Below are 23,714 nucleotides of genomic sequence, written 5' to 3'. Positions count from 1 at the left end.
GTTGAAGGTAATTAATTGCCACCTCTCATTTTAACTCCTTTCAACAAAGGAAATTAGCAGGACTATTCTTCCTTCTCTGTATCTCACCCCAGTTCCTGACCCAGGGCAGTGTACTTGACAGGTTAACACTTGGCGATGCCTGATGTTGAGGTGTCTTCCTCTCCCCAGCCTGAAATAGGCTCTAGTGAGCAATTATCACACCAAAAGAAAGAAGATTAAGGAGTCTGCAGCATTCAAAGACAGAAGAGCACTGAGAACCAGCTGTAAATGGTGATCTACTCTTGCTAAAACGATTCCTTTAGCTCAATAGAGGAGTAAACTTCCAAATGCACTTAGTGTCAGGAAAACAAACTGTAGTTTTCTTTCATTATTTGACTGGACTCAATGCATTCAAGTCATGAAAGGTGATGATTCCAAATTCAGAACAAAATAACACACAACAACAGAAAGACAGTTTTGCATTTTATCCTCATTTTTAACCTACAAAGTGTAATGTTGTCATGAAGTATTTTAATAAATATATTAAGGCTTAAGGTAATTACTGGTTTGCATGGAGGGTGGTTTGCTTTCTAGCACACTAGTTTACATTCAGAATCTTAAAAACGGAAACATTTGCCATCTTACAGTGAGGATACAGAACACTGGCTTGCCCCAGTTATTTTTTTTTTTTTTCACTCTGCAACATGTCTTTGCATTATCTTCCTTCCTTCTGTATCTGACAGACAAAGAATGACATAAGTTTTTGGTTGAGAAAAGCCAGTTGATTGGGATGACTAGAAATGTTAACTTTTTCCATAAAAAAGCTTTCACCGGATCACTGGGCAGTTAGTAATGCAGCTTACACATAAATAAAGCTGAACCAGGAGGCTTAAATCCTCATTAAACAGCGAGAAAAGCTGCAGACCACACGGAGGAAGGGAAGCAGTGAAATGGTGGTTTTAATACATCCCAAACTGGAAGCAGGAACCCTAGCACAAAGGGGGTTTGAATGCTCTGCCATCTGTAAGGAAGTGGCTGGCTACAAGCTACCTCACACAAAACACCCACTAAGGCCTTCCACCGAGATCTGCTTGTTATACTCAGTATGAATCCCCAGCAGGTACATCTCAATATAAAGGTGTGGAGGATACTGCTGAGGACCTCTAGGTCACCTAAGCAGGAACTGCAGCTATCAAACTGGATTGCCATCATATGTCCGCAGAGAACTCCCTGCCTACGAATGAAACTAGTAGTGCTCATCCCCTGTGCCCAAGGACCATCTGCAATGGAGGTGCTTTCTTGCAAGAAAAGCAGCAAACGCTGACAGCGTGTCCGATAAGAAGGACTTTTCAACAGTCACATCCCTCCGAAGACCCTCTAGATGGACTCCAGAATCCAGTCACTGCTGGAGAGGGAGGAGGCAGGCAGTGACAAGTCCCGAGGAGGGCCTCGGTCCCTCCTGTCGCGCAGGGAGTTCTGCTCCTGGAAATAGTCTTCCTCTTCATCGAAGAAGCCATTCTCCAGAGCATAAGTGCAGTCTGGGCTGCAGGCTGCTTGGCACGCCCCCTTGTACTCCTGAATCGACTCGTAAAGGCTGTACAGTTGGCAGAGCAAGGACATGTCCAGCTGGCGGAGACCAACCTTGAGGGAAGGGGTGGGGAGGTAAAAAACAAGAAGTCAGCACTTGAGTTTCATTTCAGTGGAACACTCAGCCAGCAATCTGCGCCTGCCAGCACATTCCTTCCACCCGGTGAATGATTCAGAGCATCACTTGGATGCTTTGGACTTCCAGCTCTAAGAATGCCTTAATTGCGTTATGCCCATACTCAATGATGTTACTCAATGAGTCCTGTGAGGATCGCACCTGTGGGGCAGCCAGCCCAGCCTGCAGAATTTACCCCGGAGCTCCTGGGTACGCCTGATGAAGCAACAGCATTGCACATCCTGGTGGCCCTAGCTGCTTTCGCTTTGGATGCCAAGAAACGAGTGTGTCATTTCCTCTTCCAATCAGACTCACAGAAGATCCACAGTGGCCTTCCCTGCTACTGTTAGGATCTGAGTGATGCAGTCATTTTCAACTCCCAGGGGCAACAGATTGCCTCTTGCCGGTGACAGCAGCTAGCTAGTCAATGTGACATCTCCCTGGAGCACCCACCTCTGTGCAGCTCAGTGGTCAGAGGTTACACTGCCTCCCTCTCCTCCAGGCAAGGTCAGTCTTACCCCAGATGGTTCTGGGATCCTCCCCAGAGCAACTGACTGAATACAAGGAAGCCCCATAAGATGCAGGCGCTCTACAGTTCCTCCTGAAAACTAGCCCCACAAAACCAGCAACAGCAGAACAAAGAACACTGACAAAAGTCAGGTACTTGTTTATCTTCCAGTTCCTCCCTTCCCCACCACCCATCCCAGAGAAAAGAGCACAGTCAGAACAGGAAATGCATCGTCTACATCAATACCAAAGAGAGAAGAGTTAAACCATGTGGAAATGCAGCGTAGACCAGCATCAGCGCCTCTTAACCTTTAAAGTGCATGAGAACCACTCGGGGAGCTTATTCAACAAAGCAGACTCTGATTCAGCAGGTCTGGGGCCACTGGGTGGCTGTGCTTCCACCAAGCCCCAATGGTGATTCAGTGATTCTGCGCAATGCTGCTGTTCCACAGACCCTGCTCTGAATCGCAAAGGGAAGAAACCCAAGAAGTCACCAGGGGACCTGCCAACCGCCTCTTGGCCCCTGAGCAAGGCATTTATCACCTCCGTGCCTTGCTTGATGGCAAAATGGAACACTCATTTCTCTTATGGAGCTATTAGGGTAATTCAATATCAATCCATTTCAATAAATAGGATTCCAGTGCCTCCTGGGCTAAAGCACTAAAGACGTGTGAGTACGTGCATGTAGAAAAGCACACAGAGTGTCAGAGGATTTACAGATTTTATAATTACCGAAATGACTCATTTATCTAGGAGTGAGATTTTCCACATAAGACTGTGTAGCTTTCACAAAAGGATGCTGAGGCCCAGGAAAAGTGTTCATCTTGTAAACAGACTGGGTGTTAAATTCCACGCTTATACTTCATACCCTCCAACTACTCTCAATTACCAAATGAACACTGGCTGCCTCTTTACTACGGCCTGAATAGACCATAAAAATCAGAAGTATGTCTTATTACATAGCATACACACACACACACACACACACACACACACACGCACACATTCAGAGACGGAGTCTTGTTTTGTCACCCAGGCTGGAGTGCGGTGGTATGATCATAGCTCACTGCCACCTCTAACTCCTGGGCTCAAGGGATCCTCCTGCCTCAACCTCCCAAATTGCTAGGACTACAGGTGCATACCACCATGCCTGGCTAATTTTTTAAAGAAATTCTTTGTAGAGATGGGGGTCTTGCCATCTTACCCAGGCTGGTCTCAAACTCCTGAGTTCAAGTGATTTTTTTGCCTTGGCCTCCCAAAGTGCTGATATTATAGGTGTGAGCCACTGTGCCCAGCCTACATAGCATATTTTGCTAAGACACATGAGAAGACTTCCAGATAGAGAGGTGGTTCTGTTGTTACCATGACTACTTGTGACACTAGAATTTCTACAAGATGACTTTCTTAGGAAGAGACCTGAGGCACAGGTCAGGAGCGTGGTCTCCAGGCCCAGCTTTGCCATTCTCTGTGGCTTGGTTGAGGTCCCGACCCTCCGCCAGCCTATAAAATGAGAGATTTGGGCTGGCTCATCTAAGGCTAGAGCAAACACTGTGATCCTATGTAAACTCTTGCTTCTCTGTCCTAAATGAACTGCACGCTAAAGAGAGACCGTTTCCAGGGCTGTACTGAGAGGGCAAATTCGTTCAGTGGCATCTCAAAAGTATACCTTGAATAGGTAAGCAATGGGTAGCTCAACAGATGCCCAGGCTGCCATGCCCAAGGGCAGACACCACCACTCGCTCTTTTTCTTGATTAGAGTTCAAGATAATGTATGTCTGTCAAGAGTGAGAGACAGCATATCTAGCATTTACGTTTTAAAAATTATTCATAGTTTGGGAATTTTCTATTTAAAAAAATGAGAGACAGAGAAAGAAAGAAGGGAGGAAGGGAGGGAGAAGTCAGTCAGTTTAGGATTTTTCTATTGAAAAAATAAATAAATAAAAAGTACCCAGAAGATACTGATGCCCAGTTCCAGCAAAGAACCAGGGATCTTGACACAAATATCTTTCTGATTTTCCTGATTTAAAAAAAATAAATTATATTTATTCTCTTGTAAGCTTGGAATTTCAGGCCAGCCAAGCAGAAGAGCACAGAATTAACAGTGCAGGCTCCGGAACCTGCCTGCCTCCCTGCCTGGGTTCAGATCTTGGCTCTGCCACTCACCAGCTGAGAACCCATGGATAAATGCTCAGCTCCTAAAAAAAAGTCAACAGCCTCTGTTGTCATTGTTGCTATCATTTCGGTGGTTTCTTTTCTACTCTGCTAGTGGGCAGACTCACCTCAGGCAGGAGCGGAAGGTGCAGCCAGGCTGGAGACAGGAGAACCCCTGTCTTACTGCATTCATTCCTCCTGCTCCTCTCCCAATCCAGCACAGAGGTGGTACATGAGAAGGAGCCAACTGGTCACCTTCGCTCAGAAGACAGCCAGCATAGACAGGCAGGGTAACAATGTGCCAGTGACATGCCTCGTGAGGAAGGAGGGGAGACTCTCAAACAGGAAAGAACTTGGGATATCTTACCTCAAACCCCAAAAAGAGGACCTTCCACACCAGTGCACTCCTCTCAAACCAATCCGATAATTTTATACAAAGCCAAAGCCTCCCAGCCTGTAAGCCCCACAGAGCCCTTGATGCCGGGTGTGACAGCTCAGCATCGAAACAGATCTAATTTCACTCTTTCCTAACTACCCTTTAAATATCATTTACTTTCTACCACCCCTAAGCCCTAAAACAAAACCCAAACCTGTCTTCGTCTCTCTCAGGCTCTTCCACTGTTTTTATTTTGACCTCCAGTCCACTAACCACCCACAGCCTTTCCTCTACATTTGCTCCTGTTTTCCAGGATTCCTCTGCAGAATTGCACCTGCATACCATCAACATGCCCCAGGAGTCTGACTCGGCCAGCTCTGACGTGCCTATCTTTTCTAGGATTGAATAAAAGGAATATTAACTTTAATCAAAAAAGTCAAGCCCTCTTGGCATCACATCAGCGCGTGCTCAAATCACGGAAAAGGTTCATCTGGAATCCTGGATCTACTTCCCTGCTGAGTCCCTCTGACACCAGTAGGGTGGCAAGACTCAATTTCTCACCCTCAGGAATGAATGATGGAAAATACCTAAGTAGCAGCAGGCACCCTGCTATTGGAGCAGGTCTGATTTTCTCCTTCCTGGGATGGTCTGAGGTTGGCCCAGGTAAACGCAGGAGCCCAAACCCTTCTAGGTTTCAAAGGCTCTCACTCCCCATGACCCCATTCCAGCCAGACACATGGCTCCAGGCTTTTCTCCTGACAGTGCCATTTCCAAGGTATTCCCTGGCCCACCGGGGTGATACACCCGGCAGGGAGTCGAAAGCAAAGAGGATCTCTCCCTGGACACTTCTGCACTGTAGCACCCAGATGACTCACAAAGCTACCTTGTCATCAGGTGGAACTCTGGCCTAGAAAGAAATTCTGACCCGCCTAGGAATACAGTGCAGCCCCGCACACACCTATTACACAACATGACACATGGCAAGAGTTCAGACGGATTTAACAAGGATTAGATGCACACACATACATATGCACATGCACGCACACGCCTACACACGTCCCAGCCTCTCAATGCCGACTTCAGGCACCAGACTAAACTTCCTGATTTACCAGAAATCCTCTAAATCAGCTTGGAGGACGTAAGGTAAGTCTTTGCACAGTAACCCAGACTTCCTAGCCCAGCCCCTCTTCCTCAGCTGTGGCTGTTTAAACAGTAACAATTACATTTTCCAGAGGGAGGTGGAAGATCGTTAAGCAGCTCTCCACCATCTGGTGTGACTGTTCTTCAGGCTGATGCCCTTAACAGCCCACCTGCACGGCTAGACTGTCCCCCACCACACCCCCATCCCCACTGCATCTATTAATGCTCCTCAACCATCCCCCACCATGCCTGATTCCCTCCACTCTTCGGACTGTGACTGGTTCAGCCGATGTTCATCTTCTCCCCTCACCATCTCTGCCTGTCTTAGGGCGTTTACTACTCTCTCTATTATCAATCAGTGTGCATACGAGTCTTCTCTCTCCTGACGCAGGACAAGCTCCTTGAAGGCAAACACCATTTTCCTTTTGGATCTCTCAGTACCCAGCCCAGAGACTCGCAGAGCAAACAGGCAGATATTTGGTGAATCAGTGAAAATGCCTGGCGGCAGAGATCTGACACTCTCCCAGAGAACATGTAGCTGCAGAAATGGCCTGGCAGTAGGGTGGTGCTGGCACCCACAGACCTCTGGCTGCATTTCTCAGGCAGTCACAGAGGCGCAGGCTGAATGGGCAGCCCCGAGTGCCCTGCACACCACACGGCGCCCTGTAGGAAGCACCAGACCACTGAGTCCCTGTGTGCTTCCCACCACCACATTGAGGGCCAAAGACACCCTTGAACCAAGTTCCCTGCAGGAGTGCTCTTTAGAGAGCAGATGTGGCGATCAGTCTCTCTACACTGAAGGTATGTGGATCTTGGATGCAGGAAAGGGACAGAGGGACCATCCAAAAGGACTTGATTGCAGGACATGGTTAAGTCACCATGAACAAGAACTTCTGACCCTTCCAGAAAATAAGAGTGGTGGGGGAGCCACTGAGCAAGCCACTCTGTGCAGAGGAAGCCTGCATCTCAACGATGTGCTCCCATGTGCCCTCAGAGGATGGCTGCTCTCCACATTGACAGCTGGATTCAGAAAATACAGCTCTCTTTGGAAAGCACACTTTTTAAAAATGTAGACAGGCTCATTTAAGAAAAACATGGAATGCTCAAACCCTGCAATTTGTGGTCCCTTATTCTCAACTTTAAATTCAAGAACAATCAGCAGCTTCCATGGCTGTAAAGCGCGAGTGCAGGTCCTTCCGCTCTCCGCGCAGGCTTCCTGCTTCCTTCCTGATCATTCACTCCTCTTCTCCCTGCCCAGAGCTCCCCTCCACCCCTCCCACAGCACACACAGGTGGCCCCGAAGCCCAGAGCATTCCCAACAAAGGGGCCAAACAAGTCCAAACCACCCTTGAAACCGCTTCCTTTCACTTGGGATTTTCAAAACTTAACAATAGGCTCCACACACAAATACACTTCAGATGGGCGGTGGCTCCCAGCTGGGTGTCACTTAGAGTCTCTGAGTATCTCTGAGTCTCTGAGGCTGCAGGGGAGATAGTTCTTCCTAACTTAAAGAAAGGACAATAGAAACATGACCACTAGGAAACAAGGCTTAACGCTTTAAAAGGAAATTTGTGTTGATTTAAGCCAAAACATCATGAACAACATTAAGATATATTTCTAGAAATTAAAAAACTGCCAGGTGCAGCAGCTCGTGCCTCTAATCCCAGACCTTGGGAGCCCGAGGCAGGAGGATCTGCTTGAACCCAGGAGTTCCAGGCCAGCCTAGGCAAGATGACGAGACCCTCATTTCTACAAAAATATTTTTAAAATTAGCTGGGTATGGTGGCATGTGCCTGTCGTCCCACCCACTTGGGAGGCTGAGGTGGGAGGATCACTTGAGCCCAGGAGGTTGAGGCTGCAGAGAGCTGTGATGACACTGCACTCCAGTCTAGGCAACAGAGCAAGATCCCATCACAAAAAAAAGAAAGAAAGAATGACAAAGACCCTTGCCTATGGCCATCTAGTCAGTGGCAGAGCGGGGAGGGGACACCAGGGCTGCAGGACTCTGAAATAAAGAGAGAGGTCCCAGTCTCAGCAGTGGTATAGCATCCTGTTTGGATCACAGGCAATTTTTATTTCCATGTTTTCTATTATGAAAATGTATTAACAACGAGAAAACTTTCACAGTTATCTTTTAAAAACACAAGGAATGAATAAGTAGATACAGATGGCTTACAAAATTATTTTAAAGACTTGGTAAATGTTCCAAATCTAATCACAGTGTCTAGTTTATATCTGCAGGCCTGGACTGTAACTGAAGAAAAAAGAGACTCAATCGATCATAACCTGAAAGAGACTCAATCGATCATAACCTGATTTCTGATAAAGGATGTGTTGACTGAAGGATGCTGCCCTGCATACTGTTTAGAAAAAGCCAAAGAGAGACTTCATCAGTGTTGATGCACTTGGAGACGGGCTATGTATGAGCTCATCTGCCAAGTTTGACAGAAACACCCTTGGAGGACTAAGCTCCCTGGTGGGTTCTGTCTCTGAGCTCACTCAACAGCTTCTGATGACGTGGTCTCCTACGCAGCATTCTCCTCCCAGGGGCAGAAACACACTCGTGTCATTTGGTCAGCTTCATCTTCTGCTAATATTTTAGGCCTGCCAAGCTAAGGACTAGACTCTGAAGGGTCATCAGGATTCGGGGACAGAAGATAAACCAGGCTGCATGACTGTGACCCCAGATTAAGCCCCATTAAACCCAAAGCTCACCCCACCTCTACACTTTCCAGGTAATTCCTCTACCAGCGAAGGTGGTTTGAGTTGCATTTTCTGCTGACTTACAAGTGAGGGGATCCACGTTGACACAGAGCCTGTTCTGGAATTTAGCAATTCTCAGAAGGACATTCTAGTTTATCTCTAACCTAAACTAACATTCATACAAAAACTGCCATACAAAAAAAAAAAAAGAATGACATAAGCCCATTTCCTCTTGTTCTGTCCTAGGTACAGATGAAGAAAAGCAATTGACCACTTTCTTTAAGAAACGCCTTTGGCCGGGAGCAGTGATTCATGCCTGTAATCCCAGCACTTTGGGAGGCTGAGGCAAGCAGATCACAAGGTCAAGAGATCGAGACCATCCTAGCCAACATGGTGAAAGCCTATCTCTACTAAAAATACAAAAATTAGCCAGGCCTGGTGATACACACCTGTAGTCCCAGCTACTCGGGAAGCTGAGGCGAGAGTGGCTTGAATCCAGGAGGCGGAGGTTGAAGTGGGCCAAGATTGTGCCACTGCACTCCAGTATGGCAACACAGTGAGACTCAGTCTCAAAAAAAAAAAAGTCTTTGCACATTCTTTTATTTTTTTCTGATTATAAAAATAAACACTCGTATTCAAATTGTATTAAAAATTCAAATGGTGGCCGGGTGTGGTGGCTCACGACTGTAATCCAAGCACTTTGTAGGCCAAGGCGGGCGGACCACCTGAGGTTGGGAGTTCAAGACCAGCCTGACCAACATGGTGAAACCCCGTCTTTAAAAAAAAAAAAAAGCAAGAAAAAAAAATTCGAATGGTTCATAATCAAACAAATCAGTCCTTCTTAATTCCCTGTCATAAAACAGCAGACTTCAAATGTTTTGGTCTCGTTTACACTCTCAAAATTTACTGAAGGTCCCAAAGAGCTTTGGTTTATGTGGATTATACCTATCAATATTTACATTACTAGAAATTAAAACTGAGAAAAATTAAAATATATATTAATCCATTAAAAATAATAAACCCAGCTAGGCATGGTGGCTTACACCTGTAATTCCAGCACTTTGGGAGGCCAAGACAGGTAAAGCATTTGAGCCCAGGAGTTCAAGACCAGCCTAGGCAACATGGCCAAACTCCAGCTCCACAAAAAATATAAAAATCAGCTGGGTGTGGTGGTGTTTGCCTGTGGTTGCAGCTACTCAGGAGGCTGAGGTGAGAAAATCACCAGAGCCCGGGAGGCAGAGGCTGCAGTGAGCTGAGATCTTGCCACTGCACTCCAGCGTGGGCAACAGAGTTAGACTCTGTCTCAATAATAATAATAACAATAAACCCATTACATGTTAACATATATAACTTTTTTTTTTTTTGAGACGGAGTTTCGCTCTTGTTACCCAGGCTAGAGTGCAATGGCACAATCTCGGTTCACCGCAACCTCCACCTCCTGGGTTCAGGCGATTCTCCTGCCTCAGCCTCCTGAGTAGCTGGGATTACAGGCATGTGCCACCATGCCCAGCTAATCTTTTGTATTTTTAGTAGAGACGGGGTTTCACCATGTTGACCAGAATGATCTCAATCTCTTGACCTCGTGATCCACCCGCCTCGGCCTCCCAAAGTGCTGGGATTACAGGCGTGAGCCACTGCGCCCGGCCATATATAACATTTTTATAAATCTTTTCAGATGTCTGGCTTATCTGGTTCTGTATTTGGTCCTTTACGACGTGCTGTTTTGGTTGAAATAAACAAAGAAAATCTGGCCTCACACAGCTATGTAACTGGGAAAGGAAGGAGTATTTCAAAGCCTTTTCGGACAATTGTGGCTATTCTTCTTTGCTACCACCCTTTAGCTGATTACTGTTTAGTGTGGAATTTGGAACTATACCAATGAAATGTTCACACTGTTACATTAAAATCCATCCATCTCGCACTTTGAATGGATCTTTTAATATCAAGCACTAGTCATATGAAAAGGGTGGAAAATTGATTCAGTAAATTATGCAGGATCTTTCAAATGTTGGTACATCTTCTTAGATAATAACCGAAAAGTCGCATTTGTCAATATCACCATCACATAATTATGGACCCTCTGAAAGGATCTCAGGGGACCCAGGGATCCCCAGGGCCACCCTTTGAAAACTGTTATTCTTCAGATATCCACTTGTATTCGTTTAGCATATATTCCTCGGCACTATGCATACTCATATTGTTTTTTCTCTACTGGTACCGCATACACAAAGTTAAGTAAGTATTGTTTTGTAACTTTACACTCTAAACATTTTTCTATATACAAATATATTTACTATATTCTTTTCAACAATTCTACAGTATGCTATCACTATTAGAAAAAATCCTGGCCGGGCACGGTGGCTCCCGGCTATAATCCCAGCACTTTAGGAGGCTGAGGTGGGTGGATCACAAGGTCAGGAGATCAGCTAACAAGGTAAAACCCTGTCTCTCCTAAAAATACAAACAACAACAAAAAAACAGCCAGGCGTGGTGGCACATGCCTGTAGTCCCAGCTACTGGGGAGGCTGAGGCAGGAGAATCGCTTGAACCCAGTAGGCAGAGACTGCAGTGAGTCGAGATCACACCATTGCACTCCAGCCTGGGAGACAGAGCGAGACTCCGTCTCAAAAAAAAAAAACACCAAACGAACAAATCCTGCAGTACACATCCATGTGCAAGTGCTGTTATCCACTTGTGTGGATGCTTCTGTAAGATACACTTGTGAATATAAAATTGTGGGGACTAGGGGAGAATTTCTATAGACTTCTAAAACAGGCTAAAGGTTTTTCTGTCTCCAGAGTTCCTGGGAGAGGGTGACCATCTGTGTTAAGTGTCTGTGGGGAATGAGCCACAGCAAACAACAAGCAGCCTTTACGAGTCCTGTCTAATCATCACTTCCAAACACCAGGAACATGTGGGCAAAGGCCAAGGCGGCCAGGAGGCCAGGGCTCCATGTGGAGAATGACATTGGCAAAGGGGGCAAATATCTGAGCAGCCAGCATCGGGGCTCGCTTCCTGAGCATGGAGTCTGTGGTCTGTCTCGTTTCCTCCACATGATTACGAAAAGCTCAGTTCTTCAAAGTGGGATCTAAAGTCTCCATGGAGTTCACACAGACATTCCCAGAGTAAAACTGCAAAACTTCCATCTGCAGCTTGGTGGGAGTGAACTGCAAGGGGAGCACTGTCCCCTTCTTGAGCCCTCCCCTAAACATCCTTGCCCACCTGGCCTAAGGAGGCTACAGCCATGTGGATGAGACCAGGACCCAGAGCAGGGGCTGCGCCGATATCTGCAAGGTACAGAAATGCCGGGGCTATTGCTCACTTGAGACTATCTGCAAATGAAGAGGTGCCCACACTGCCAACAACGGGGGCACTTTACATTTACACTGAACAGACACATACCTTTAAATAACAGGGAAAACAAGGAGAAGAGTTGTAAGATACTTATGAGTTAGGAAAAATATCAATTTATAGTACTTTACAGGTAGGTACAGTAATAAAGCAGTTTAAAGTGGTCTTTAAAAAAAACCTTTCAATCTTTTGTATCTTCAAATCTTGGGATAAGAACTCTAATCTCACTTGGAGATAACATCAAGTGAATGAAGTCAGACCAGTGACCCCCAGACTGCCCCACCACTCCCCACAGACATGGAAATGCTTTCACACACACAAACTATTATATATTCTTTTTTTAGTTTTTGTTTTTATAGGGTGGATATTAGGATAGGACAGGACAAGTACAGGGTAGCAGTGGCCTGAAAATCTTTATAACTGTTTTAGACAGCCTAATTTTTGAGGAACTAAGCCCAAAAATAGCAAACTTGTACCCTTCTTCTTTTCTGCTTCCCATTCTTTGCATTCAAGGAATTTACAGAAACTAGGTATAGCTGGGAAGTGTCCTTGGGGACACCAAGCATATTGCTTGGTGACAGGCTCCGCACCTGTGCCCAAAGGTTATGACAGAGCAAACTTCTGTAGGCACCAGAAAGACTCACAGAGGCATGAAGGGTAGAGAATACTGTCATGGCCAGAAGGACCCTTTGTGGCATTTAATTCTCATTTTTCCAATAAAAGATCTGTAGCCCAAAAAGAGTGAAGTGGGTTGTCAGTACTATTCATCACACAGTTTATTAACACCAAATTCATGTGCTTCTCAAGTCTTAAAGGGCTTGCTAGAAATGCAGATTCCTTCTCCCAGCTTCTGATTCCACAAGTATAGAATGGGGCCCTGAAATCTGCATGACGGCAAGCAGCCCAGGAGATTCTGGAGCTGGCGGTCCACCGTTTGGGGATCACTGTGCTAGACTATGCTAGTAGAAAGACAAGACCAGTGAAGGCAGCCAGTATTAACGGCCACTGGACATCCCCAGTCTCCTCCGACCAACACCAATCAAGAATGCTGCACTAGGAGTGAATCCTCTTATTCCAAATGGCACTTCCTAGCCTGACACAGTATTGGACCTTTCCCACAGCCTCTTTTAAAGACTAAACCCTCCTCTGTAAGACTACTTTCACATAAAGGATAAGGGCTGTTCTCCACTGGGGTGTCAGCTATTGAAGCTAATGAACTGGAATCCAGTTCACTGGACAAGCTCATTAGGCATTTAGTAGGAAAGCTAATTGTTACTGGTTTCAGAAATTCAACTTTTTTTCCCCTTAGGTTCAATTCTTTACACAGCATTGCAATTTGGGAATTCAAAAGTTCTGTGTGGATGACTTCCCACTCTGCACAGTGGGAAAAAAAAATGAGGCAAAGAGATTCCAAATCAAAGCTACTAGAACTTGCTGCTGATCACAGAAGCTGAACCCAAGAATCCCCAAGGATGCTGCCCTTCAAAAGATCTGACAGCCTTTGTGTCTCCACACTCTAGTGTGACTTGTAGTTACCTACAAGGTAAAGGGTCTAACCTGGCACAGGTGCTGGGAAGGGAGGTCTAGGCAGAAATCTATGCAAGGACTGGTGTGTGCCAGGGGTCCCCGCTGACACCCAGTCAAGGACATCCTTCAATCACATGCAAATATTTTAAAGGCCAACCAAGATCTAGTTAGCAAAGCTAGCCATCAGCTTAGCAGATAAAAAACCTTTCAAATTGTGCAACCATTGAGGGCAAAGTATTTTTAAATAGAAGATCTGCAGTAGACATCTACTACTTTAGCCGTCTGCTCCATTTCTGCAAACTGTCCTTTCTTTAGAGAATATCGTGTCCAACTCCATCCACATGCTTACACCACCTTATTAAAATACAATCCTGTCCTCGTCACTATTGGCTCAAACAGGCTGGCCAGGCCACCCAAGCTAGGCCAACTGGCATCCTTCCATGGTATTTGCAAACTGCAACGAAGCAGCATGGCCAAATGGAGTGTGGCCACTGTTAGCAGCCAGGTTCCAAAATGGAGGAAAAAAACAAAACAGTGGAGGAGGAGAGGCGAAGACCTCAGTGGACTTCCTGGGTCTCCCATAAGTCCGAGTTCTGGTCCATCTCTGTATACATCCAGCCTATAAGATTCTCCTTTTGCAAAAGCTAGTTCAGACTGTTTCTATTACTAACATAGAGTCTTTGGTCATGAAAAATGAAAACTAGTCTAAACTCAAGCAATTCTTTTTATGTAAAGATCCCCACATCTACCAGGTGTGATAAGCCCCTTAACATCTAGATATTTCCTATTCACCCTTAAACTGTCCACAGTACCTTCTATCTGACATACACCCAGTAATCATCTCTTAAACGTGATCTAAAAATACATATAAAAATAATCATCATCAACTTTTTTTTTTAAAGGGCTTTTTTTGTTCTTAAAAAAAAAAAAGGACTAAAAAGGAGAGGGGAGGAGGACTTCCTGCAGAATTTCACAGGAGTCACTAGAACAGGAGGCGTTGAAACTTGGAGCTGAAACCACAACTCTCCAAGACGTGGAGCACATTAGCAATTATGGGACACAGCCCTCTCACCCCGGGCCTCCAGCTCTCCCAGGCTCCACCCTAGGCGTCCTAAAGGTCTCTCCTCCCATTGTGACGGCATTCTCCCTCAGCTCCAACCATCTCTTCCAACCAATATCGCCAGACCCAAATCTCTCTTCCAGCCTCCGCTCCATATTCTGAAATGTTTAACGTACACTTCAGCTGCTGTGATGACAAATTACCTTCCTCCCTGAAGCAGCCACTCCTAACTCCCCACTTGCTACCATGAACTCCACTTTACCAGTGATTGGTTATTAAGCTTCAAAATCTTTCTTACTGCCATACAGGGGTATACTACACAGTCACTGAAGTCATTATAATATATCTTGACTGGGAAAATGTTTGCAGTGTGTGGCCCTAAAAGCAAACCAAAATATATGTGGTCATGTGTTGTGTGCATGTGTGTGTATGAGTGCATACATGTACACAGACACCAGACTGCAATGGTTAAATAAGACTTTGGAGCCAAACAGATCTGGTAGGGTCTGTGACCCTAGGACTGCCAACTCTCGGCATCCCATTCTTTAATATAAAATAGACTCTGAGTATCTATCTCATAGATAATGTATACACATTAAATAAGCTACTATACGGAAAGCTCTTACATTGTACCCACACAGAAGATATCCCAAAATGACTTCAGTGACTGTAGTATACCACCATCTGGCAGTAAGTAAGACTTTGAAGCTTAATAATCAACTACTTACAGTAAAGTGGGGCTCATTTCTACGTGCTAGCACTGTAATTTTAATTTTTTTTTTTTTTTTTTTTTTTTTTGCTTGGCTACATTTTCCATAAAAAAAGCTTACTTTGGGGCCGGGCGCCAAAGCCCGTAATCCCAGAACTTTGGGAGGCTGAGGCGGGTGGATCATGAGGTCAAGAAATCAAGACCATTCTGGTCAACATGGTGAAACCCCGTCTCTATTAAAAATACAAAAAAATTAGCTGGGCATGGTGGCGTGTGCCTGTAATCCCAGCTACTCAGGAGGCTGAGGCAGGAGAATTGCCTGAACCTAGGAGGTGGAGGTTGTGGTGAGCCGAGATCGCGCCATTGCACTCCAGCCTGGGTAACAAGAGCGAAACTCCATCTCAAAAAAAAAAAAAAGCTTACTTTGGCCAGGTGTAGTGACTCATGCCTGTAATACCAGCGCTTGAGAGGCTGAGGTGGGTGGATCACCTGAAGGTCAGGAGTTCGAGACCAGCCTGGCCAACATGGTAAAACTCTGTCTCTACTAAAAATATAAAAAACTAGCTGGGCATGGTGGCGCATGCCTGTAATACCAACCTCCTGCCAAGGCTGAGGCAGGAGAATTGCTTGAACCTGGGAGGAGGAGGTTGCAGTGAGCCAAGATCACACCATTTCACCAGCTTCAGCAACAAGAACGAAATTTCTCCTCAAAAAAAAAAAAAGGCTTAAGTTATCTTTGATCCCTTTTTCATCATCTTCCCTGACTCAGTAATTCCTGCAGCATTTGCTTCAGAAAAGTGTCTCCCACAGGAGTTTTGTTTCACACTGGCAAGCCCTTACCCTACTGGGGCTTCCTTCACCTCTCCCGTGAACACCTCTCATCTGGATGAGCCTCCAAAGTCCGGCTCTCCCTCTTACACCCTGCTGTAGAATTCATTTCTTCAAAGTCCAGCTGGGACTGTACCATTCTCCCGCTGAAAGCCCATCCTTGCTATTCAGGCTTCTGGAAATCCACTCAGTTCACCTGCCCAGCCTCTTCTTGCTCACATTTCAAACTGGAGTGCTCCCAGTTCCAGCTCTGCAGCTACCTTCCTGGTGCCTCTTTCCCTTGCTGAAATTCTGTTGCATTCTGAAGTCTTCCATACCACCCTGCTCCCTGTCCCTGCTGCAAGTTGTCCCACTTTCTTTTTTTTTTGAGACGGAGTTTCGCTCTTGTTACCCAGAGACTGGAGTGCAATGGCATGATCTCGGCTCACTGCAACCTCCGCGTTCTGGGTTCAAGCAAGTCTCCCGCCGCAGCCTCCCGAGTAGCTGGGACTACAGGCGTGCACCACCATGCCCAGCTAATTTTTGTATTTTTAGTAGAGACCGGGTTTCACCTTGTTGACCAGGATGGTCTCCATCTCTTGACCTCCTGATCCACCTGCCTCGGCCTCCCAAAGTGCTGGGATTATAGGCGTGAGCCACCGCACCGGGCCAGTTGTCCCTCTTTCTATGCTTGCTTTAAAAAAAAAAAAAAATTTTAAGGCATTCATCACATTCTGCCATTACCTAGTTATGTCCCCTGCCCAGAGATTTGACCTCAGGCCTTCAAATTAAACAGATCAACACAAACTATTTTGCAGATATCTCAGGAATGAACTCCCAGTTCTTATTTTGCAAGGCATCCCCAGAGGGAGTCTTAGCTTGAGGTGTCCACTCAGACCCCATGGCCCCAAGTCAGTAAATCAATTAAAAAGCCAAAAGACTCTGAACAACTTTAAAGGCCTTGTGACATTTCTCACTTGTCAAGGCCTGTAGCCATACCTTATCTTTATCTCAGCTAAATACCAGGCAGACCAAAGATGGCTGTTTATTTTTCTTGTGCTTCAAATAGGCTTACAGAGAGCTCTGGTCCAAGGCATAATTACAAGGATGTGGTTTTACTTCAGTCACACCAGGAGGGACCTGGAAAAATACTTTTGGGAGTTGCACGTTGACTCCCAAACCACCATAGCAAGACTCAGAGCATATTTGTAACCCACAGCTTCACAACAGGAGTAGCCCTGAAGTTCTGTCTCTTGCTCAAGTATGGAACTTAAATAATCAAAGATGGTCTTCCTACTTCACCCCGTGTTTCTGCTATGTCCAGGTTCAGACTGTAAACACACTATGTGTAGATTAATCATATTAAAATGCAGTTCAACAGTTGTGCGATGCTTGTGTCAGTGAATTTTAATAAATTTAAAAAGGTTGGATTGGAATGTAGGTGGTTCTGTAAGAAGCTTAGAAAATCCTTTCAATGAGAATTGGAAATCACTTCAATGCCAGCTACAGAGTAGGAAGACAATATCTCATTGATTAAAAGTGTTAAAGCTGCTTTCTGAATTCAATTAAGTCTTAGTTTTCAGAACAGATATGCTCCTAAAAAGAAGTATGCAGACACTGAATTTTTCTAAACAATATCTTAAATGTACTAGATGCATATTTAAAAGATTCCTATATATATTTTTTTTTTTTTTTTTGGCAAATTTAGTCTTGGGAAAAGACAGCTTTCCTAATGTTAGCGTTCCTTAATAATTTACCTATAGGGAAAGGACACAACGTGGACAAGGTGAATGGAAAGGGTGGCTTTTAAAATGAGGGGGTTGGGAGGAGGTGATGGGGGCCAGCAAGACCGCAGAAAAGAGGAAGTTTTGGTTTTCCTCTTGCCTGGCCTAGGCCTGGCCGAGAAAGCTGGGGAAAGACTCCCTGTTGCCTAAATCCCTGACCTTGTCCTACTTTTAGCGTCACCCTAAATCATGTGTGTCCTGGTCCACAAACACCTCATATACTTCCCAAGGAAGTACAGGAGGAGCCCATGGTTTGGAGCTCAGACGCAAGGCGAAGAACTCACGAGGACGTCACCCAGACTGGGAGGACAGCCACCTCCCACCTTTCTCAAGCTGGGTTTGGGCAATCGGCTTCGCGGGGCTGAGGGGCCGGGCCGCCTCCCTCGCCCGGGGTGCGCGTCCGCTTTCTCAGCCATCTGCGCGCCGGGGCCAACCCGCAGTAATTGGATCATGGACGCGCGACCTGGGGCGCCGGGGAGGGGGCCGAGCTGTCCCAATCTGCTGTCTACACTCGCAGCGAACAAAAGCTGTCCTCTTCGGGGTAGGAAAACGCAATCGCGCAGAACTGTTAACCCGCTGGGCGCAGTGAAAGCCTTTCCCGCACCGGGAGGTCTGTTTCACTAGGGAAGGGGTGACCAGGCCGCCCCCGCCCCCAGGGCAGGCGCGAACCCAGCACAGCGCCTCCGGACGCCCAGGTTTCCCAGCCAGCGGGGCGGGACTGAGGGCGCCGGGCGTATGAAAGCCGCCCTTTGCGCGTGGCTCTCCCGCTGGGGATCCAATCGTGGGCACGAAGCGCGCGAGAACAAGGAGGGTCGTTGGGAAGACGGCGCCTGGGGCCGAGGAGCCCGAAAGGGCGGGTGGGCGCGGGGACTTCCGGACAGAGCGCGGTCCCCGCGAACTTTCCCGGGACGGCGAGCCCGGCCGGGAGCAGCCCCCCGTTCGCGGAGCCCCACTCACCATCTCCTTGCGGAGCAGCGCCAGTGCGGCGTCCAGGTTGGGAGGCTTGGCGGGCAGCGCTGCCGCCCGGGCCCCGCCGCCGCCCGCGCCCCCGCGGCTCAGCTCGTCCTGGATGCGCGACTTCTGCGCGTACAGCCGCTCCAGGTGCCGCCAGCCCCCGGACGCGCCGCCGCCCGACGCCGAGTGCAGCAGCCCGCTCAGGCTCTTGGGCAGCGGGGGCAGCCCGTCTACCCGCAGACCCCGGGCCGCGGCGTCGCTCGCGGCCCCCGGCGCCGCGCGGGCCCCACTCATCGCACGGCTGCCGGGCCACGCGCCCGCCCCACTGCCCCGGCTCAAGGCTTCCCCCGTCCCGCCCAGTTCCCGGCGACTCCCCGCCCACTTCCCCTCCTGCGCCCCGCCCCCTCCCCGGCCCCGCCCCCTCTCCCCAAGGCCCTGCAAGGGCCCGGGGTCCGGGTGGCGTCCGCGTGCAGCGGCCGCTCGCCTCCACCTGGGTTCCCCCTCTCTCTGTGCCCCTCCAGCGCCCTAATTCATTTCCATCTCTGTGTGCCTCCCCTGTAACACCCCGACTCACCTCCAGCCCCGTCACCAACCCTTCTGTGCCACGCCCCAGTTTCCCGGCCCACCCCTAGCTCTGAACTCACCCACCGCCTCCTGACCCCCAGCTTCCCGGCCCACCCCCAGCTCCGCCCCCACTCCCCCTGTGCCACCCCTCAACGCCCCGGCTCACCCCCAGCTCCACCCCCACTCCTGGGCCACCCTCCAGCTTCCCGGCTCACCCCAGCCCCGCTCCCACCCCTTCTGTGCCACCCCTCAACGACCCCTCACCTCCAGCCCGCCTCCAGACTCCCCGTCACCTGCCAGCGCTCCTCGCCTCACCGAGCCCTGTACCCTGGGAGCAGCCCAGACTCAGATCCCACGAGGCACGGCTAGTGCAAGGGGTGGGGGTACCGAGGCTCAGGCTCGCAACCGGTGAGGAGGCCTGGTTCTGGTCCCAGGACCCCCAGCCCTCCCCGATGGCGGAATCCAGCCCCACTCCTGCTGCAGGGAGGGCTAGGGGCCCCAGACCTGGGCACCTGGCTCCTTGAGTACAGGTGCGCTGGCCTTCTCAGCACTGCCATGCCCAGCAGTACCCGCAGCAGTCAGCAAGAACGCCAGGCCCACTTTTGAAACTTCAAAACACGAGTAAACATGCCTTTCAGTCTGGCCATGAACAAAAGAGTAAGTGGAAATGTCAGGAAACCAGAGAAAGGGATTAAATCTCGGAACCCATCCATCAACTCATGCAAAAATAAACACAACGCACACCTCAGAGGAAAAGAAGAGAGAGAGAGAGACAGGCTCGCCCCTCCCAGGAAAAGTAAAAATGACAGGCAGTTATAAACAGATTAGAGATAGAAAACATCAAGAAGCAACTACTATAGCCTAGCTGCAGATTAAAAACTAGTGCAGTGTATGCACTGGACAACTTAAATGCCCATTCATTATTAGCTTTAATTATAAAGGGATTTAATTTACTAAATACATCCAAGGGGATCGGAATTATAAAGTGTTCTGAGCACTTCGGACACCTAACATAAAAGAGTCCTGCACTTTAGGTTGTCTTAGACCTTTTAATCTACCAACTCCGAAAGCCCACCCCAGATGAAGTGTCTTTGAAATTGGCACAATATTCTCCCTCTACAGTTGCAACTGGGTGATACTGATATGAAGAAGCTTTAGTGTAGGTGGTGTCATTGACAGCACCCAGGCTTCCCACCCCACCCACTGCCCAGAATTTTCCGCCTCTTCACTGTGCCTCACCTTCCACTAATTACCTAGTCACATTTCTGGATGTCAGGTATTTATTCATTCACTTATGTAAACGGTGGGTGTCTTCAGGCGAGTGGCCAGTCTGCCTATGTGTAAGGGAGTACGGGAGAGGAAGGGATGGGAAGGATTTTGACCTTCGGTTCACACCTTAGCATGAATTTCCTTCTTTCTTTTTTCCTCACTCTTTCGCCCAGGCTGGAGAGCAGTGGTGTGATCTTGGCCCACTGCAACCTCTGCCTCCTGGGTTCAATCAATTCTCCTGCCACCACTTCCTGAGTAGCTGGAATTACAGGTATGCACCACCACATTTGGCTAATTTTTGTATTTTTAGTAGAGATTGGGTTTTACAATGTTGGCCAGGCTGGTCTCAAACTCCTCACCTCAGGTGATCCACCCGACACAGCCTCCCAAAGTGCTGGGATTACGGGTGTGAGCCTCCAGGTCCAGCCTGCATGAATTTCTTTAATTTTATTGATCATGTTGTGGTCTCGCCTGCAGTACCTAGCAGAAATCACTCAAGGTAGGTGATAGGAGGTTCAGCTATGTGATGGTGCAATAAGAAAAGAAATCACTTTGAAGGGTCAGGGCACTGAAATCATTTTAAAGCACATACTTCAGAGAATTATGAATCACAGAAGGAAAAGAGGGTTGGGGCCGCTAGACAGCAGCATGAGGTTGGTGGTGTCAGGACTCGAGAAAAGAGGCACAACTTAGATAATGCCAACCTTACCATTTTAAAGGAAGGCTCTGTGTTCTGGCCTATACTCAGTGAGGTGAGCATATTGAAGTTAGTACCAACAAATAACAACCCAGGGTGAGAAGAAGTTTCTACAGAATTTCTGTGGTGCTGGTGAAGACATTATTTGTACAAACCTGAAGCTATTATGCAACAAATATTTTGACATCCTTGGGGCGTGTTAGTGTCTGCTTATTCAAATGCCAATATAAAGTACCTTTTAAAGTTCATGCTTATAATGGGAAAGAATTGATAAATAACTTCTGAATTTTTTTTTTTTTTTTTTTGCATTTAGCCACTGAAAGATTACCTTAGTCAATTCAAGCTGCTATAACAAAATACCTGAGACTGGATGATTTATAAAGAACAGAAATGTCTGGGCATGGTGGTTCATGCCTGTAATCCCAGCACTTTAGGAGGCCGAGGTGGGTGGATCATGAGGTCAGGAGTTCAAGACCAGCCTGGCCAACATAGTGAAACCCTGCCTCTACTAAAAAATACAAAAAAATTAGCTGGGCATAGTGGCACGTGCCTGCAGTCCCAGCTACTTGGGACACTGAGGCAGGAGAATCACTTGCACCTGGGAGGTAGAGGTTGCAGTAAATCAAGATCCCACCACTACACTCCAGCTTGGGCAACAGAGTGAGACTTCCTCTCAAAAAAAAAAAAAAAGGAAAAGAAATGTCTTGGTCACAGTTTCGGAGGCTGGAAGTCCAAGATCAAGGCGCCGGCTGATTTGGTGTCTGGTGAGAGCTCATTCCACATAGACTTCACCTTCTGGGTGTCCTCACATTGCAGAAAGGACCAGGGAGCTCCCTCAAGTCTCTTTTACAAGGACACTGATTTCATTTATGAGGGCTTCACCTTCATGACCTAGTCACCTCCCAAAGACCTCACTTGAATACCACCACCTGGGGGTTAGGTTTCAACATGTGAATTTGGGGTTTGGGAGTACATACATTCAGCCCATAGCAGAACACCTGTATTCTGAGTTCAAATCAGAGTGAGGCTTCATCATCGCCCATGCAGCTAAATCAGTCTTTTCTGTTTTGTTTTGTTGTTGTTCACAAGCTCTTGGAAATCAGAAAACACAAACTTCTAATCCAGTGGTCTATTCACTAACCCACGTCTTTTCTTAGACTTTGTCAATCAAGATTAGGGACCTGTGCCTTGGAGCACAAGCCTCAGAGTCAGCAGTATCCAATGACACTGGGTTGACCTAAAGCTAGGTTTTTCAGCTTTTCTAGCCGGTATTCAACTTGCCTGTGAACTTCCAGGCATTTAGCTGGAGATAGTCTCATCTGCCTCCATCCTGACCTTCCATTAATCCAGCCACTAGGTTCCTCCCCACCTCTAATCTCTGCCCACTTGTTGTTTGTGTTCCGGGAACTCCAGAGTCTTTTTATGCATTTAAAAAAAAAATCATTCCAAAACTTTAAGAACTTAGGATGTTAATAGAAATTTGGGGTTTGGGAGTACATACATTCAGCCCATAGCAGAACACCTGTATTCAGACTAGAAAGAACCTGAAAAAGACACTGAAAGTCCAATTGAGCTTGCTTTTTTGAGCTGATGACTTTAAATGCCACTAACCATAGAGAAGTTTATCTTGCCATCTTTCATTTGTTGCAGAATATAAAAGTAGATTACTTTGAGAGCAACTCTACAATGAATTTGGGCTAAATTTTAGCAAATGCATTTATTTCAGGACATAATTTGTTATATCTCTATCATTTCTAAAACAATTGTAAATTTAAAGCTTATATAATGCCTCTTAAAGATTTTTGTATGCAACTACGTGTACATATAAATGGTAAACAGTGTTTAATCATAGACTCCTTTATTATAGTTCTTAAATTGTTGCTTTGTTGCCGCAATGATATTTTTTATTTGGTCAGAGACAAGGACAATGCTTTCTTTGTCTGCTGTAGCACAATGCTGGGCACCTAATGATAGCAAAAATATATATATATTTTAGCGGACATACTATTCTATGTAATTTGTTGAGTAGTTATTGTTAAAATGATTAATTGGGAGGTCATTAGGCTAAAGCAGCTCCAGTGCTCTGGGTTCCTACTTAAGCAAGTTGAAACCTAATTCAATGTAAACAGTAAGCAAAACAAGCTTAACCAATCAGAAACCTCCAACTAACCTCTTACTTGGGGCTTTCCACTGGAATTATCCAAATAAGGCCATTGCTCCACTTTAACTGATAAAATATTTTCTTTGCCTTGCTTTCTCATTCACCCTATAACAGCTTTTCCCTCTTGCCCTTTTGGCAGAGCCCAGAACCAATTGCAGTCTGGAGCTGCCTGATTTATGAAAAACTGTTTGCTCAGATAAACTTTCATATTTCAGTGTGCCTCCATTGGTCTTTTAGCACTACTGTGTGTAAGCCACAGTGCAAAGCTCTATG

General features: G+C 46.9%; 1 protein-coding gene and 1 long non-coding RNA gene across 2 annotated transcripts; one reads left to right on the top strand and one right to left on the bottom strand.

The window, feature by feature from the left end:
* Positions 1-449: 449 nt before the first annotated feature.
* Positions 450-19,082, bottom strand: FAM89A (family with sequence similarity 89 member A). The gene is made up of 2 exons (XM_003735292.6): positions 18,754-19,082; positions 450-1,620 (listed from the first exon to the last, which is right to left on the bottom strand). Exons 1-2 carry the CDS (start codon positions 19,042-19,044, stop codon positions 1,357-1,359), a joined length of 555 nt encoding a protein of 184 aa, XP_003735340.2. The 5' UTR covers positions 19,045-19,082; the 3' UTR covers positions 450-1,356.
* On the top strand, positions 3,586-9,521 carry LOC118149454 (uncharacterized). Its single transcript, XR_013529651.1, has 3 exons — positions 3,586-3,863; positions 5,029-5,378; positions 6,247-9,521. It is a non-coding gene; the product is annotated as an uncharacterized LOC118149454 (long non-coding RNA).
* Positions 19,083-23,714: the final 4,632 nt, after the last annotated feature.

Source organism: Callithrix jacchus, chromosome 19 (assembly GCF_049354715.1).
Source record: "Callithrix jacchus isolate 240 chromosome 19, calJac240_pri, whole genome shotgun sequence".
NCBI classification, from domain to species: Eukaryota; Metazoa; Chordata; class Mammalia; order Primates; family Cebidae; genus Callithrix; species Callithrix jacchus.
This window is presented reverse-complemented; position numbering and strand designations above follow the sequence as displayed.